Source organism: Leopardus geoffroyi, chromosome E3 (assembly GCF_018350155.1).
Source record: "Leopardus geoffroyi isolate Oge1 chromosome E3, O.geoffroyi_Oge1_pat1.0, whole genome shotgun sequence".
Classification (NCBI taxonomy): domain Eukaryota; kingdom Metazoa; phylum Chordata; class Mammalia; order Carnivora; family Felidae; genus Leopardus; species Leopardus geoffroyi.
The window spans coordinates 28,001,968-28,020,573 of NC_059340.1; the positions used below are offsets into that span (position 1 = coordinate 28,001,968).

The window sequence follows — 18,606 nt, forward strand, 5'->3', positions numbered from 1 at the left end:
CTCAGGTCACCTGACAGTCCAGGGTCCCTCCTGTCAGCACAGAGCTCACTTCGGATCCCCTAACCTCCTCTCTCTCTGCCCTTCCCCCACTTGCACTCTTTCTCAAAATAAACATTAAAAAAATGTTTTTAAAGGATCGAAGAAGAAACATTAGAACTTTCCTCCATATCTCATCTCACCCACCCTGAGAGGCTTGGCAGGTGCTAATTTATTTATAACCCAGCCAATAGGAAGCCACTTGAGAGAAAAAAAAACTTAAATTCCAGTGACATTTATATGGAGGTGTTCAGCCAGTGGACTTCACCTAACCCTCATGAGCAATCCTTTCAGACAGTCAACAGACTTTCACACAATCCCTACAAACTCTACTTAGGTCAGTGGTTCTCAGCTGGGGTGGATTGTGCCACCAGGAGACTGGTGACCACGTCTGGAGACATTTTTGGTTCTTACAACTGGGGTGGGGTAGCAGGCGGAATCCAGGGGTGCTGCTAAATATCTTACAGTACCCAGGACAGCCCCCCACAATGAAAAATGATCCAGTCCAAAATATCTGGGGTGTTTTGGCTGAACGACTCTGCACAAAGGAGGCTGCCCTGGGGAAAGGAGACCCTTCAAAGACATACTGGCTGGAGACAGAAGAACAGGATTGAGAACACCTGGTCCACCCTCTACCTTCAGCCAGCTAAGATGGTTCTGGCAGCCAACTTTCTAAGAAAGCTGCTGGAAATTCTTAACCCTGGGCCCCTTCCTTACCACTAGCTGACTTCTAGAGGCCCTTTTACTTTCCCATTTCTCAGAACTCCTCCAACCCCCTTTCCCCCTGCTTAAAAAAAAAGAAAGAAGAAAATCCCAGAACAATGACAGGCCAGTGAGAGATACCTATCAGCAGGCTCGTATATCACTTTGGATCTTGGGCCACATAATAAAAAGCCACCTCCCACTCCCCCATAACCAATGTCAGACTGTAATTGGGGCAGCGAGGCCTCTCTTAACGGCTGGAGTTTCTTCCTGCATCGAGCTGGCTGGGGTTTTCCTTCTTGGGACAGTAAAACAGCACCACTGTCCTTGGCCCCACCCATCTGGCACCTGCACCAGAGCTAACTTCAGTTTTCCATCCTTCCTTTCCTCTCTTCCTTGCAGTGGAAAAACAGAGCTACAGTTCCCAGAAGAAAATTAGAAGGGCTTATCATTATTAATAAGATGTTCCTTTTCAGGAAGGCAATTGAACACAGCGGGAGGGTTGTGCTGAGCTGGAGCTGGGGCCAGCTAACCGCCTCATCCTGCTGGGAGAGGACACACCAGCTCCCCAGACAGGACCAGTTGGGCTGGAGAAATGGCAACAGAAGGCACAGGGAGGAGCAGGAGCACTTCTGAAAAAACAGATTCAAAGGCTAGAAAGGCGGTATTTCCTGGGGGTGTGACAGTGAACAGGGAGAGTTTGCCAAGGCCGTGCTGGCTGGCAGAAACAATCTGTCTTCTGTCCGTCTGTCTGCTGTGGGCTACAGGGAGGAGCCAATGGCCTGCCCTCCCCACCCCCGCTGTGTTGCTACCGTCAACCTCAGTCCCTTCCCCCAGGTGAGACAGCTCTTCCCGGCCTTGTAGTCACGACAGACAGAATGCGTGTGAGTGACTGTTGAGACTCAGAGCATAGTGTTCCCTGCCTGGGACATCTCTTCTCACATACATGGGTCTCAGGATGATTTACCAGCACAGTGGTGTGTAGAATGTTCGTGTCTCTGTTTGGGGGGAGTTGTCACCAACAGAATGACAGCTACGATGCCCTGCCCAGAAAAATATTCACGCCATTGACAAGTGGGCATTTAGTTTCAACAGCTTCCCCATTCCCTCACAACCATTGTGAAGACTTTCTTTGGCTTGAAGATAGACCCCCACTCCTACTTTACAAAAACATGGCATGAAATGACAGTCGCTCACTCCGGCAATGCTGTGTTAGCAAAGGGCTGGGGGCAGGCTTCATGTCTAAGACAGGGTTCCCAAAGGAAACATATACTACTATCCTAGAGAATAAGCAAACAGTTGTTTCTGTATAGAGAGTGTGTGCACATGTGTGTACCAGTGAAACAAAGAGCAGACCAAGAGAGAATCTTAAGCAGACTACATGCTCAGCATGGAGCCCAACCCAGGGCTCTATCCCATGACCCTGGGCTCATGAACAGAGCCAAAATCAAAAGCTGGACGCTCAACCGACTGACCCACTCAGTCTTCTCTAGCTATCATAGCAGCTCTCTGGGAGCTGTGGCCCTCACAGGGAGACACATGGAAAATGACCCCCAACCCACTGTCATCCCACCTTCCCATCTCCTGCCAGTGCCTCCCCCTAGTGGAATCAATGAGAAGTCACACTGATGAAATCCATCAAGGTCAAGCCTCTGAGGGCCCAGAGACAGGAAAAGAAAGGTTGACAGCGGATCTGCTGGGGCGAGGGGAGAGGAGACACCCCCAACACACTTCATGTCAGTACGTCAGGAGCACGATGGTCTTGGACCAAGTATTTAACTTCTTGACGCCTCTGGGTCTGCACCTGCTAAGGAGGGGGCCCAGAGTCCCCTCCCCGGGCACGGCTGTCAGGATGAGAGGAGATCACCTCCAAGAGGTACTTAACCAAGTCCTACATGCAAATAATGTACAGCAAGGAACATCGGAGGCCCTCTTCTGTGATATTCTGCAAGTCTGGGCCCTGGACGTTGAGTTTTACATGCCTCATACACCTGGACTTCCATCAGGCTGCCGTTTCACGTGAAAAGCGATTTTCCTGAGTTATCTTGATAACTAGAACCTCAAAACCCAGCCTGAACATTCCAGCACTGGACCCTGCTCTTTTGAAGCTCACTGGTTTGCACAGCCCTGCCCAAAAACGCCCGTGGAGAAGACAGAATGAGCTTCAAACACGCTAGTACGTTTGATATTTCCACCAAACAGCAGCACTGCCTCCTCACCCAGGCTTTGGCTTGCAACTCCATGCAAATCTGGCGACACTGCCTTGTTGCTCAGCGGGCAGCACAGCATGCTCCTGACTCTGTGCTTGAAGTGGGGGTGTGAGGAGTCTCTCTAAGAAGATGCGCCTGCCAGAAAGGAAATGTGAGTGTCCACTCCCCCGTGGGCCACCACTTTTCTTCCCCTCTGCAGGGCGAAACTTCCCACAGCCTGGAGGTTTGGTTCCTCACCTGCATGCCACTCTGCACAGACAGGTGTTTCCAGACCCATCTGCCTGGGGTTGCCAAGTGAGCGTTCTCCATCACTCGTATGTGCTTCTACTGATAACTGCATCTCTAGCTGTAGCTACACCTGCATCTAAACTATCTTCACCTCTGTATCACACATTATAGTGTATACATGATACATGCATGCAGCATCATATGTATATACATTAGAAATGCTACAAATTGGGGCACCTGGGTGGTGCAGTTGGTTAAGCATCCGACTTCAGCCAGGTCACGATCTCGCGGTCCCTGAGTTCGAGCCCCGCGTCAGGCTCTGGGCTGATGGCTCAGAGCCTGGAGCCTGTTTCCGATTCTGTGTCTCCCTCTCTCTCTGCCCCTCCCCCGTTCATGCTCTGTCTCTCTCCCAAAAATAAATAAACGTTGAAAAAAAAAAAAAAGAAAAGAAATGCTACAAATTGGAGATACATAGATTAGCTATATGGTTATATTTTGGTAATATATATTACATCTGATTTAGGATATATACATTACAATGTGTGCATTGTATGTGACATACATTGTATATAATTAAGTCACAGGTCTACAACCGTGTTTGTATCTGCATACCTACCTCTTATCTCTACATCCAATCTGTACATTTCATGTGTATCCTCAGCAACCAAGTAGTAAAAGAGATCATGTTTCTAATTCAGCCTCTACCACTTACTAACCAAATTACCTTTGAAAGAACAATTGGGGGCAACTAGGTGGCTCAGGTGGTTGAGGGTCCAGCTCTTGATTTTGGCTCAGGTCATTATCCTGCAGTTCGCAGGATGGAGCCCTATGCCGGGCTCTGTGCTGGCAATGTGAAGCGTGTTTGGGAGCCTCTCTCGCTCTCTCTCTCACCCTGCCCAGCTCACATGTGCACACTCGCCCACTCTCTCAAAAATAAACATTTAAAAAATAATAAATAAAAGGAAACTTGGTCTCTGTGGCCTTCCAGTCAGCTCATCTGGAAGATGGGCTAAGATTAGTACCTGTCTCATGGGGTTGTGGTACCTGACAAATGAAAGCTAGATGGCCAGTTTCAAATCATAGCTGCTCTCCCCATTAGCTCCTGGACAAGCACCTTAACCTCTCTGCGCCCCTGTTTGTCTGTCAAGTGGAGATGATGTTGATATATCTCCCACTGGGGATACTTGTAAAATCTGCATGAGTGAACCTATACCAAGAGGTTGCTCAGAAACATGCCCAGAACCCACTCGACGTGATTAATGAAGGTTAGCTAACAACGGTAAGTTTACAAATCCATGTGTGTTGCACACTTCACAGCTCATGATACCCTATACTCAACGGGCACCTGGCTGGGTCAGCTAGAAGAGCATGTAACTATCTCACGGTCACAAGTTCGAGCCCAGCATTGTGTACATCGACTAGTTAAAAAATCTTAAAACATAGAAACATATTCAAGGCATGTTAGTCACTGTGGACAAGAGTCATGATTTTGAAGTGTTCTCAGTCAACGGCCAAACTCAAACCTTCAACATCTTGGGCAAAGTCAGCTCCCACCAAGAAGGGATGAATAGTGATCTCAACACGATCTATTTTTCACAACAGTACATGTAGCTGGGCTTTGGGGGAACTTGTCAGCTATTTGTGGAATGTTGCATCACATGGTTCACCCTGAGTCACACAGACCAGTAAGGCGCCCAGGACCAAGGACTGCAAACCCTCCCTGAGAATGTTTCCGTTCTCAGGAAACAGGCTCCCTGCCTGTCTCTGCCCAAGCAGTGGTCCAGCTGGTCACCTCCCTGCTCCACTCCCCACCAGGGCTGATTAAAGACCCAGCAAACCAGAGCCAGGAGCAAAGATCATAGGAGAGGGACTCGGCCTGTCCCAAAATCAGCCTTGTCTGCTCCAGAGAGGTTCTGTTCCCCCAAGGAGGCTGGCGGGAGGAAAGCAGATGGGCTGAGAAGCAATTTGGTCTCGCTGTCCTCTCAACAGATGCTGGGCACCATAAGAATTAATGGGCTGGAGACTCAGGTAAGAGCCATTCAAAAGCTCCCTGATTGCTCCAAAAACCGCTCTCCACGGAGGAAAAGGTTAATCGAAGCCCAGAGCTGGAAGAGAGGCGAGGAGACAGCAATTGCTTTAATCCTGCAAGTCGGCACAGAGCTTCCACAGAGAGAAGTTTGCACGAGGAGGCTGCGGTCTGCAGGAACCAGGCCTCCAAATCGAGTTATTTGCAAAGCCTGCTCCATCAGGCCACAAGCCTTGGCCAGTCCCTCTCTGAACCCAAGCCAAGTAGCTCCATTTTCTTTTTTTTTTTTTTTTTTTTTTTTTTTTACACGCTGCACACTCCCTGCACTGTTGAGCCATAAATCTCTCAGGAAACCATCTCCGAAAGGGGTTTTCCCTTTTACCTACGCCATGCACATGCTCGCACGCATGAGTCATTACTCGACAGTGACTATGCACGCAAACACAGACCCAGAGACTCTGGGTGACGAGTATGTCATGGCTGGAGATGGGACAAGTCTGATATTAACCAGAGAGGGTGACATTTGGACATAAACGAGGCACCACCTAGGAAGGAACGAATTATACTTTTCTACATGGTTATGATTCCATGGCCAGGGTCATCTTTTTCCACAGAGCAAAGAGGGGTGTACCAAGGTATCTCACCCTTGGCACTGCTGATATTTGGGAGATCATTCTTCCTCAGGTGTCTGCAGGGTATTTAGCACCTCTGACCTCTACTCACTGGAGGCCAGTAGCACTGCCCCACCCCCAAGTCATAACAAAAATGTCTCAAGACATTGTCAAATGTCCCCTGGGCGGGGTTGGGGGGGTAAATTCACAACCAGTTGTGAACCGCTGGTTTCGTGGGAGGCTTTAGTTCAGCAGAACTTAAGCCAGCGAATTAGCTAATGCTAAGTATAAGCCAGATTTCTTACCTAAGTCCCCAGTATCTGCACAGTACTGTAGGAGCTATTAAGTTCCTTTGACCCTGGCAAGATGCACTGGACATCAGTTTGACAGGCTGGTTCCAAATGTGACCACCTTTTCTCCCCCCACCTCCCTTACCAGTCCTTTCCCTTCACCCTTGCCTGATAAGGTAATTCCTTATTCATCTTGACGTTCTAGTGACACAAAGGCATTGAAGGAGCTCGAAGGAGCTAACACTTTAATTGATTCTAAGGAAAAGTGGCATTATTTTTATAGGAATCCAGATATAATATGCAAAATGTTCAGAATGCTCTGTGGTCTCTTTGCCTGTAACTCTTTCTCCACTGTAAGCTCTCAGCTCAAACCTCCGTTCCTGAGCTTACAACTCGAGTCCAAAGAGAATGCTCCCTGGACAAGCTTCTCTACAGCGCCCAGCCACTCCTGCTTACAGACCTGCCTGTATTTCTGTTCACTTATTACTACCCGAAATTATGGGCACATTTTTTTTTATTCAGAAATTCACTGGTTGACTCCCCCAACCAGAGCAGGTGCTCTATGGGCAGGGAGATTTCTGTCTTGTTCACTGCTGTATCTTTAGCATCTAGCACAAGGCCTGGCCTCTTCCTGGCCCCAGAACTATGTAAGTAAGCAAATGGATGAATGAATTTGCATAGCTGTAGCTTTGGAGTATTAATTTCTTACCATCCACTTCTCTGTCTGCCTGAGCTCTGTTCACAATCCTCATGGCCTCAGCATCATCTTTTAATTCAGTGAATGTAGTTAACTCAGTCCTCTTATACTCCCAGTTACTGAGCAGATCAAAAACATTCAAGTACCTGGTTGGTTGATGAACACTGAGCAATCAGGAGTTTTTCCTCCTAATGCCCTTGATATTCAGGTCCTGCGAGAATTCTCAACGCAAACGAAGGTTTGTTTCCCTTCTAAGTACAGCCAACTTCACAAATACCCAGGTTGACAAATCTTTGTTCTAACTAAGAGTTCCTTTATCAACTCCCAGGGTATCTCAGGATTTGAGTAGAGGACATTAACTAATTGACAGTGAAGCCGTTTGTGGGGGCAGGAGGTGGGGGGGGGGGGTAGAGGGGATAAGGCAGGCAGAGAAGCTAAAATTAAATGACAAGAGCCTTGCCAAATTGGAGAGGGTTCAGAAATAAGCCATCTTGGGGATCAATGAGAAAGAATCAAATAATGAGCATTTAAATTGGTCAAAAACACTACTGATGTACAGAGAGAGATTTCATTTTTGTTTTAAAATAAATTTTCTATTGGCTCCATTGCTCAAACCATTTTATCCACAAGCCTTGTGGCAATCTATCTGTCAAAGAATTACTCACTGTGCAAAGCATTCTATCTATTTATCTACATACCTACTCACCTGTCATCCATCTATCTCTCTTCCTATTTATCTAAGTACATTGGGGATACTTTTGCAAAGCGTTCCCTTTATCTAGACCTTGGGTTGTATACATCAAGCCCATCCCTCCAGTTCTGCCTGAACCATTTCACATCTACCCGTCAAGGCAACTTGTTTTTCTGGAACAATAAGATACAAGTTGAGAAGACAGATTGTGGTATCCTGTGGCCCCCAGTCTGACACTCTCCGATGCCATGTGCTCCCAGCATCATCTTCAGCATGTTCGTTAACCTCTCTGACCCTTAAGTTCCTCATCTGGAAAATGGGTATCATGAGAACACCTACATAATGAGGTGAAGATATAATGGGAGAAGCCAGTTCTCGGCAAATGGTCAATGTCCGTGTGAGGAGAGGTCGTGGTAATGCCACTAACCGAATTCACACGGCTTTCACACTGGCTTTCTCCTCATTACTACATCCTCTGGTTCCTGGGTAACCACCATCTGGAGACTAGGGAAGCATCCACCATGGCAAGTCAGGGCTTCCTTGGTGCACCCCAGGAGCAGCCTGCTGAGGGAAAGCTGACACCAGGGATTTCAACCTCACTAGGCTCCCTCATTCTATTAATGTGGCCATCAGGCAGACTGAGGCATGTTGATGCCAGCAGATGCAGAGCTCGGTGCTGCCACAGGCGAAGCGCATTCCAGGGGCTCCAGAAGCCCATCTGTCTATGGTCCCCAACTCAGAACAGGGGCTTGAGGGTGGATTCACCAAGTTCTGGGGGAGGACCCAATGAACACCCTGGGTGGCCCAATGTTCCTACACAGGCCGAGCACTAATATAAGCTGAGCCACAGGTATGTCATGTACAAACACAGCTCACAATGAATCTGAAAGGCAAGCCCTACCTGTGACACCTGTGCTCCAGGCTGGACCAGGTAACGCCTGTCTGAGGAGCAAAGGGAGCTGAGGCAAAGAAGCAGGAACTGAGCCAGACTTCCGACACCTGTCCCTTACCACTGCATGGTTGGTTTTCCAAGCTCAGCCTCATCTGCTGTCTCGCTGCTGCCATATGGGTAATATTTGGGACACCACTTTCTGCCAGAAAACCCATCCATGTCCCTCTTGTCTGACCTGCCTGCAGGCAGCTGAACAGGATCCCATCATGAGTCCCAGGATGGACCGGGGCCCAGCACAGCATAAGATCTGGCCACGGACTTGTGCCAACAGTTACAGAAAAACATTAGTACTTTGGTTGGGTTCCAGAGTCTCTTTAACATAGGAACTTAGAACATCCTACGGCCCCCCCAAGAGCCGGCTGGGGCTGACAGAGTGGTACTGGAGCCCAGGTGAGTCATCTCGCTGATAGCGTGGCATCAACGTAGAAAGCCTGTCTTGTGCCGTGGCTGGCTTGGCATCAGGTTCGGGTCTAGAAGAGGTCACTGTGTAGGGGCGAGCTGTCACCCTCACCATAGCCATCAGCCATCAGCAAGTGACTGTTCTTTCCTATGGAGGTTCTTAATTGCTGACTGGATGGTTTCTACAGTAAAGGACACAAGACACCCAAGGACAGAACTACCTGGGGCACATCTACTCCTCCCTGGGAGATAAGATTTGGCTTCTAGAATTCGGGACACAGACCATCTGCCCAGGGGCTCTCCTGAGTCAAATTTTCCTCTGGGGAAGGACTGATCAAGGGAAGGGCCATCATTTAAACACACCCTGGGATGCCTGGGTGGCTCAGTCAGTTAAGCATCCAACTTTGGCTCAGGTCATGATCTCCTGGTTTGTGAGTTTGAGCCCCACATCAGGCTCTGTGCTGACAGGGCAGAGCCTGGAGCCTGCTTCGGATGCTGTGTCTCCCTCTCTCTCTACCCCCCTCCCACTTGTGCTCTGTCTCTCACAAATAAACATTAAAAAAATCATTAAAAAGTAACAAAAAATAAAAACATACTGTGGAAGTTCTCTGGTAATCCACTCAGTAGACTGGGGAGAGCCTTGTTTTCCAAAACACAGCATACAAACAAATGCTCTGAGAGTATATGTAGATGATTTTGGAGAGAACTCAAAAGGAACCTTTAAATTCTATTTTAGTATTTTAAGTTTTATGTTTTTAATTTTATATTTATATTCAATAGTTTAATATTTAACTAATCATATTTAACTAATAGCTTAACATTTTACTATACTTTAATAGTTTAATATTTAAAATTTATATATTTTTATTTTTTTATTTAATCGTTTAATATTTAATCATTTAACTATTGAATAATAGTTTAATTCTTAATGTTTTGCGGAAAAAAAAAAAAAAAATCTAACCAGCATGTGATTCCTTGCTTGTGATTTCACCAATTTATCCCACGGGATAGCGTTTCTCATCGTCGTCATTACTGACCTTTTATACCAGCTCGTTCTCTGCGTTGGGGGGGGGGGGGGTGCTGGCCCAGGCGCTGCCCGAAGTTTAACAGCATCCCTGGAGTCTACCTCCCCACCTGCTACCCTGGTGTAGTCACCTCCCCACCCCAAGGTGAGAAAATCAAAAATTGTCTTCAGACACTGTCGTACGTCCTCTGGAGGTCAAAGATCGCCTTGACTGAGCACGATTAGCTTAGAGTAAGTCCACTTCTGAAAGTACATTAGGTTGATTTAAGGCCAATGTACTTCTATGGGACCTGGAACAGGTGTGATTCACATGGGGCAAACACGGCTAAGGTGACAGGTCACTGGCAGAAGTTTCAGAGGAACCAGATCAGAGGATGGCCCAAAAGGGCCAGAGAACAGGGTCCTTATCCTCCAAGTCACATGCTCTTTCCCACCTGCTCTGTTGTTGTGTCACTCCTGAAGTCGACAGAACTCAACATACGTGTAGGAAAGAGAAGGCAGAGGACTCCACTTTGCTCATCGTGTGTGGCCCTCCTGATCTGGTAAGGAGAAGCTGGGCGGGGGTGGGTGGGGGAGGGCCTTCATTCCCCTAGGGGAGACTGAGGCAGAGACATCGGTGAGAACAGGGACCCGTGGAGGAGGCTGGAGAGGGAGACAGGCAGGTGGGTCTTGCCAGACAACTCCAGAAACAGCCACAGCACTGCTCCACAGCCTTGCAATGTTCCAGCAGGCTTGCCTGTCTTGGGCAGACAGGGCTCTGGATGCAGTCCATCTGGTCTCCTCTCTGTGTGACCAACCCTCAGAGCCCAGGAAATGATCAATCCAAAGATAGCTCCCCTTAAAGCCCAGCCGGAAAGGCAACAGTCTATTGGTTTCAAAGCTACCTCACCAGTACTTAATACATACTGACGACTTCATGGACACCACTTTCTGCTGTGCTCACAACGCCACAAGGTAGGCACTGCCACCATGGGAATATTCCAGATGGCAGGAGGGAGACTGACAGGCGACGTCACTTTTCAGGCCCTGAAGATGAGTACGTGGATACGAGGGTACACACGTGCGTGCACACACAATCGGCTGGCACGTGTCCCCACCTGCGTGTGCTTGCACACATCCCAATGGGCAAGAGGACGGTCTGATGTGACTGCCCAGCTTTCCTGAGCCAAGAGGGTGCACCAAGCCCCCTGAAGAGCTGGCACAGGTAAGTGAGAAAAATCAGGGGAAGGTACTGACCTGTGTCTCCAGGGTGATCGGCGGACTTGGATGAGGGTCCTGCAGGGAGAGAGGAGAAAACACAGGTAAGTGATGGGGGGAAACTGAGCCTACTAAGCCAGTTCGCATTTTCCAACAAAGCTACATCTCTTCAGTGCCTAACAAGCCCACAGGGAGGGCTGCCCCAATGTCTTCCCCATTCCACAACTCATGAGAAGAGCTTGACCCAATCCCCAATCTCCCCCTAACTTCTTCCCACACCCAGATGACTAAGGGGGTTCAAGTTTCTCACTGACAGGTTAAGGGGACACCCGCCACGGAGATCATGCAAATGTGCAAGTGTAAGGAAATAGGAAAGAAAGCACTCTTGCTGCTTCTCTCAAAGTGTGTTCAAATCCTCTATATGGAGAGAATGGACCCCTGAGAAGATTAGAAACACACCTCAAGGAACACAGAGTCCAGATGAGGGGGCAAGGCCACCAATTTGTGCCTGGTCTTACACAAAATGAGGGAAGGAACAGACAGAAAAAGAAGAGCTTAATTCCTCGTTTTCGCAGCACATTCCAATGGGCTGGGGAAGAGCCTTTTCAGGATAGCGAAGGCCAGAGAAAAGTCCTATTCATTCACTCTCTACAAAAGCCAATTGACTGGAAAGGCTTGGTGGTCATGTCGCGGGTCATTAAACATGAACTCTTTAGGTGGGGGGCAGGGTGGGGCGAGAGGCGGGAGGGATGGGTGAGGAGGAGGCAGGGTTTTTCAGCAAGTGGTTTCCAAGGAAAACAGGAAACTCAGCACATAAAGACTATTTTTGTCTGCACTGTGTCGGCTCTGAACTTAACCACCCTGGACTCAGGATTCTGGGAAAGCAACCTCAAGCTGCCTCTTACAGAGAATGGGCTTGATTTTAGGGCCCCGAGGGACAAACTCAGTTTGGAAGCGTTGCTTTAGGCAAGAGATTTTCCAGCACTGGCTTCTAGGAAGCCATGCAATTGAGCACCCCACGGCCTAGTCGGTGAATAAGAAGGAAGTATAGGGATTATGCTGTATTTGTCCTTCTGTGATCTGACTTGGCTCACTCTACGTAACATCCTTAAGGTTCATCCTTGTTGTCACATGAGGCTGAGTAACAGTGCACTATACACATTCACCACATCTTGATCCATTCATCCATCAACAGATGTTTACCCTTTTTTCCTATCTTGGCTGTTGTATGGCTTCAACGAGCATGGGCACCCAAGTGTCATGATTCCACTCCCATGAGGCACCTCCAATAGTCAAATTCACAGAAACAGAGAGTGGAAGGGTGGGTGTCAGGTGGGCTGGAGGCAAGGAATGGGAAGTTGCTATTCAACAGGTGTCAAGTTTCATTCATGCAAGATGTAGAAACCCTGGCATTCAGCTGTACGACATTGTGGTTACAGTGAACAAAATTTTAGGGGTATACTGCAGTGTTAACAGAGTACAACTCCTGTTGTGTTCTTACCACAATTAGAAAAGAAAAAACTGTGGCAAAATTTTCAACCCCTACCCTAGGGGAATGGTCAGTCGCTTTCTTAATGATTCCACTGTGGTATCTTTATAACGATGCCAAAGTAACCCTGAGCTCTGGTCTGTTCTGAGTTTTCTTTCAAGATGAAGGGTTCCTTTCCCCACCCACCCCACCCCCACCCCAGATCCTAGCTCTGAATCCAGTCCCCAGCATTTCTCCAAGGCTACAGCTCCAAGTTGACCACCAGGCAAACAGCTCACTCCAATTTCCACATTCTACCCAGGCACAGAATATTCCTCAGACCCAGGAAGTCTGGACACTGCAGCCTTGTCCTTCAAGCCTTGAAAGTATTTTAGAGGCTCTCTCTTTAAACCCTTACCTAGCTCCCTCCCAAGGGTGAGGAGGGGGCCGCTATATGGGTGAGAACCTTGGCTGAGGCATTTTCGAGTGAGCAGCCTCCGTGTTTTAGCCATTCCTCACGGGGCTCCCCCTGACCAGCCTCTTCATCCTCACACACAGGGAGTGGCAACCCTGTTCTTCCATTTTCCCTTTGTCAGGCACACTGGACAGGACCCACTTTTGTCTTTGGGAGACAAGGCTCTCCTCCTGGTCTATGACAGGGTGGGACTCCGGCCTCAGGCATGCTGCTTTGTGGGTGAGGGCATGCCACGTTACTCTTCAACTCCGAGTCAGCCTGTGTGTCTCTCCCAAAGTTCAGTTTCTGCCATCTCGATTTGGCCAGAAGATAAGAAGCTGCCTCTCAGACTCCAACATGATCCTCATTCTCAAAGCCAGGTCACAGTGAAGAACCACACTGGGGTGTTGGGTGTGCGCCCAGATTAATTAAGTTGTACTTCTCAGCCCATTTGGCTATTGTTTGGGGCTTATGCTTCACTGCTCAGAATCCTGAAGGGGTGGAGAGGGGAGAATGCCATCCTGAACCCCTAAGAACAACTTCCCTGAAAACGATCGTCCTTGGCAAACCACAGAAAATTCTGTCAACTTGTCAACTGTACTGACAAAACCCAAAGCTGATCCTTAGATTCTGGTAGAGCACCGGCTCTTTACTTGGAATTCCAAGATCAGAAACCCTCCCAGCACATGGTCAGGGGTCCAGTATTATCTACTTAGCATGTTAATGACCTAGCCAGGAAGCAGACAGAGTACTCCCAAGCGGCCATGTTATTAACGCTTAGGATTCACTTGCCAACAAAAATTCAATCTCCTCCCTCTGTGCACACTCAAAACCTAAGCTTCTCCCTACAGAAGCTCCAACCAGAAGATTCCAGGTATGGCAATATATCTGTGAGGTCTCCCTTTAAGCAACATCCTCCTTAATTGGAAAGGCTAACGAAGTGGAACCGGGTCAATGATGCTGTCTGCCTAATCCATCGTGTCTGTCTAAACTGGGACTCTTTGGTTTACAGTAGAGTAAATTCCTGTCTGTCAGGGGAAAGGCTCCTGGAGACCAAAGGGGAATTTGCAACATGCTCGGATGCTACAGTGGAGTGCTTTTAGAATCTTAATGTGGATACTGGGGCTATGGAACTGCCTGAAGCAAGGGAAGCCCTTTCATATCATCTATTGCAATGACTAAATTGGGGAAGTCAAATAGGGAACCAGGCAGACAGATTTAGTGGCCCGCATTCTTCACCACTCCCTGTATCCACGCCCTCTAGTCACATGACTTTCTATTTCTTTGCTGAGTGTTCTGCCCCATCCCTTGACCTTGGGCTTGCCATTTTGATGTGTTTCATCCAAGGGGAGATTAACAAACAGGACCTAAGCAGAAGCTTGAAATATGTTTGTGTGATTGAACATGATCTCTTGTGCTTTTGCTATCCCCACAAGAACATGCCCCAGGTAGCCTGCTGGTGCAAGGAGGAGGACACACACAGGGAACAAACCTATATGCAACCTGCAGCTTGAAGCCCACCCCAGCCTTGAACAGCCAACCTTCAGACACATACATAATACATGCTTGTTGTTGCAAGCCACACAGTTCAGGGTGCTTTGTTATACAGCCATCATTGTGGTAGTAACTAACTGATACACTTTCTGAAGATTGATCTTAATAGAACAAAAACATAATGGACAGTCCAGCCTTGGAAATAAAATGCTATCTACTCTCCCCAAGTATGCAAACAAACCTCAGGAACCTGAACTACCATTTATAGCTATGATTTAGGACCTACTATGTGCCACACTCCACATGAGCTGTAGGTTATGCCAAGCAAAGGACATTCTCAACCACCAAGACCTCATACTACATAGGAGGTCACTTTCATCTCTTTGCCAAATGGACCAGTCCCTCTGAATTTACTTCAATGCCATGACAAACAATGGTAACAGGATTTCTCAGAATCCTCTTGCCCTGAGGTAATTACCATTACCTTGAAATGAAAATTACCATTTTCATTTCTCCAGTTTACTTTAAACTTTAACCCATGGGCCTATTAGTTGACCAACGTTTCCAACAATCATCAATACTAGTAAGAACTAGTAAGTGATAACTAATACCTGGAGTTCTTACCACGTTTCAGACACTGGCTTACCTTCTAGACATGTATCATTCCACTGACCCCTTGTAACAACCCTAAGAGAGACTTCCATGATGCTCATTACAGAAATGAACCAACTGATGACCAGAGAAATTGAGCGACGTGTCCAAGATTACACAGACAGTACTGAAGTCTGGACTGGACACCAGGGCCCTGTACTTGAGAAACCTGTGCTCCATTATTTTATACTAGCTCCACTGGAGAACACAATCCCCCATCAGAAAAAATCATCTTGCAAACTGGATGAGGTCTACTAAAAGAAAGAACACGCACAGCAAATCAACAGTAGCACTTTAACCACTATTAGTATCCTTTATAAAAAAAAAAAAGGTAGTGGACAGGGTTGATGGAAATTAGCACACGTGTCATGACTAAAAATAAAACACAGCCACTTTGCAACATCGGGGCACCAAATCCATCCACACATATTTACGGAGTCCTGACTCAGTAGCTAGCACCATGTCTGGTGGGCACCAGAAGGGAGACAGAAAGGAGTTTAAAGGGACTCTGTGTACACTTCTACTCCCAAAGCTAACGGTTTAAATAATAGGCAGGAGTCTGATTATAGATTCTGGAGAAATGAAACTCGGTCTCACTTCAAGACCAGGAAGCCAGGCTCAGAAACTTTGGAGCTCAGCAAGCCCAAAAGCCTGATTTTAACAAGCAATTAGGCTTTCATGAAGAAAATAGGAGGAGACATTTCATGATCATTCCATATGTGCCTCAAATGTTTTGGGCTCCCCTGGTCGGCGGTGAGCCTCAAGCTTAGCCTCAGCCATTGGAAAGTTCCCTTCCTGTGCTTTGAGTATCTCCTGATAGTGTTTGCTCTTGGGTATTAAGCAATGGCTTTGGTGTGGAGGCAACAATACTGTGACTCAAGTCTTCAGAGCCAGATTTCCCCCCATCGGGGCCATCAAGTCAGCAGAGCGATAGACACCAGGCCCTGCAGTACAATCTCTGCGCGGACACACCCAGGGGAACACTTCAGAAGGCTGGTGTGGCACTGTTTTCCCGAGAGGCCTCTGGGGACATAAATAGAAGCCTCCCCCATTAGGAGTTTGTGCTTTACCAAACACCAGGTACCTCAGGAAATGCAGGGGGCTGTTTATAAGATCAGAGATTAAAACACAAAATCTCACCAACAGCGTTCCTGCCTGCTGGAGACCACCCAGCAAGACCATCAAGTGCAAGGGGAATTCGGATGCCAAGCCAAGGACCCAAAAGGATGCTGTCACTTGTAACAAGGGACTGTATGGGGCAAAGAAGGAAAATGCAGTGCAAGAGTGCAGGTTCAGGGTCAGACCATCAGCTGAAATCACACGTCACCACTGATTAGTCTGCTTGGCCGATGTGCCAGACATGTTTATTTTTACAGTTCTGGAGGCTGGAAATCCAAGATCCAGGAGCCAAGAGAGTTGCTGTCTGCTGAAGCCTTTCTCCTCAACTCACCAACACCCATCTTCTCACTGCGTCTTCACATGTTCTTCCCTCTGGTGTCTCCTGTGCATCGAAAATTTCCTCCTCTTATAAGGACACCAGTCAGAATGATTAGAGCCCAGACTTCAGGCCTGATATTAACTTCATTACCTCTGTCAAGGCCTGGTCTCCAAACCTTCACATTCTGAGGTGCTGGGGTTTGGCAATTCAGCAGATTAACAACCACTTAGTAGATTTGGGACCTCAGGCAAACTACTTAGTTTCTGTGAGCTTAACTTTTCTCAACCACACCCTGTGAATAGGTGGGACTGTATTCTCCAAAAGAGCTACTGCAAGGAAGGATGGAAAGGACAGTCTAGGACTGTTTTCAAAGTTAAAGGGGACACAAATAAATAAGGACACTAGCTTAAGAGGTGGAAATCTGGACTGTTCATATGTATAGAGAGTCACCTCCTCATCTTGGAAGTGGGCTACCACAGACATTACAGGTGATCATGCATATTTAATAAAACCAGCTATTTTTAACGTCTGCTGCGTGGTTAGAAGCTCAAAAACAAGGGCACCGGGGTGGCCTCAGTGGGCATCTGACTCTTGATTTCAGCCCAGGTCATGATCACAGTTTGTGGGATCAAGCCCTGCATCAAGCACTGTGCTGACAGCACAGAGCCTGCTTGGGATTCTCTTCTCCCTCTCTCACTGTCTCTCCCCTGCTCACACTCACTCTGTCTCAATCTAAATAAACAAATTTTTACAAGCTCAAAAATTATCTCCTCTTTGTCGTCTTCTTCCAGGATTTTGAAGGCTAAGACATACCCCTCCACCCCCAAACCAATCAGCCACAATTCTTCTCCACGGCCACTCATTATAGATCCCAGCTGAACCAATCCCATTCGACAGTAGTGAAATGGGCAAACTTAGCCATCTCCTTTTCTGTGTTTATTCTGTGCCAAGCACATGAAATCCTTGCCACTCTGCCAAAACAGGTATCACGCTCCCCCTTTTACAGATCAGATTAACTGAAACTCAGGGAGGATTGTTTGCCAAGAAACACAGGTCTGATAAGGGTTGGAGCCAGGACTGATGCTTAGGTTTGCAAGTGGCCTGAAACCGGCACCTTCACCAATATCCTGATGCTTTACAAAACCATGAACTTGGTGAATCGGGATATCTGGGCCAGGAGCCCAAGAACCTGCGTTTTCATTGAACAGTCTTGGGTATGCATAACAGTCTTATGCATACTGAAGCTTGACAAGACCTGCACTGTAGCATGGGTAATTCAAGACTGGAAGCATCCGAAGTGACACAGACAGGCAGTGCGAGACCAAGAATAGGACCCCTCCCCTCTGATCCCCAGCCAGTCACCAAGGCTCTGAGGGTTTCATGCAACTCTGATGCTCACGTTCTACATCCGCTAGACATTTCCATGATGGGTGTGTGTCTGTTTGAGGGCTCTAACTGACCAGACTGGGTGACTTAGAAACAGAATCGTATTTCTCATAGTCCTGGAGGCAGAGAGGTCCAAGATCAAGGTGCTGGTGCATTCAGGGTCTGGCAGGACTTCCTAGTTCATGGACAGCTTTCTTCCTGCTGTGACTTCACCTAGACGAATGGCTGAGGGAGCGTTCCAGTGTCTTCATTGATAATGGCACTCCTTCCGTTTTTGAGAGCTTTGCCCTCAGCAACGCCCACCACACTGCGTCTCAGGATTTCAACAAGTTAATTTAGGGGGACAAACCATTCCATCCACAGTGGGGTACAAGGTGTTTTCTGCTCCTTCCTTTTTCTCCACTTACATGGTGATGACCTCCTTCTTGCCCCGGAAACCCTGACCGTCACCTTCATCTATTCCAGCTTTCTTTCCCCAGGGATAAGTGGCTCCTTTGGACTCCTCAGGATTTGTTCACAGCCATGAAGGTGCTCACACAATGGGACTTTCTCTGCCAGGTGTCCCTCTGGGATTTCACAAGGAGCTTATCTCATGTGTCCGTGGCTCCTGGGATGAAGGCTGGGGACGTGCATGGCGGGCGACACTGGACGA

General features: G+C 47.8%; 1 protein-coding gene across 1 annotated transcript in view; it reads right to left on the reverse strand.

Moving 5' to 3' along the window:
- The window catches only part of XYLT1 (xylosyltransferase 1), a 311,997-nt gene that overhangs the window by 209,301 nt on the left and 84,090 nt on the right, over positions 1 to 18,606 (reverse strand). The window contains exon 2 of the mRNA XM_045460172.1: positions 11,103 to 11,141. Coding sequence (XP_045316128.1) covers positions 11,103 to 11,141 — 39 coding nt within the window. The remainder of the gene's footprint in view (positions 1 to 11,102; positions 11,142 to 18,606) is intronic.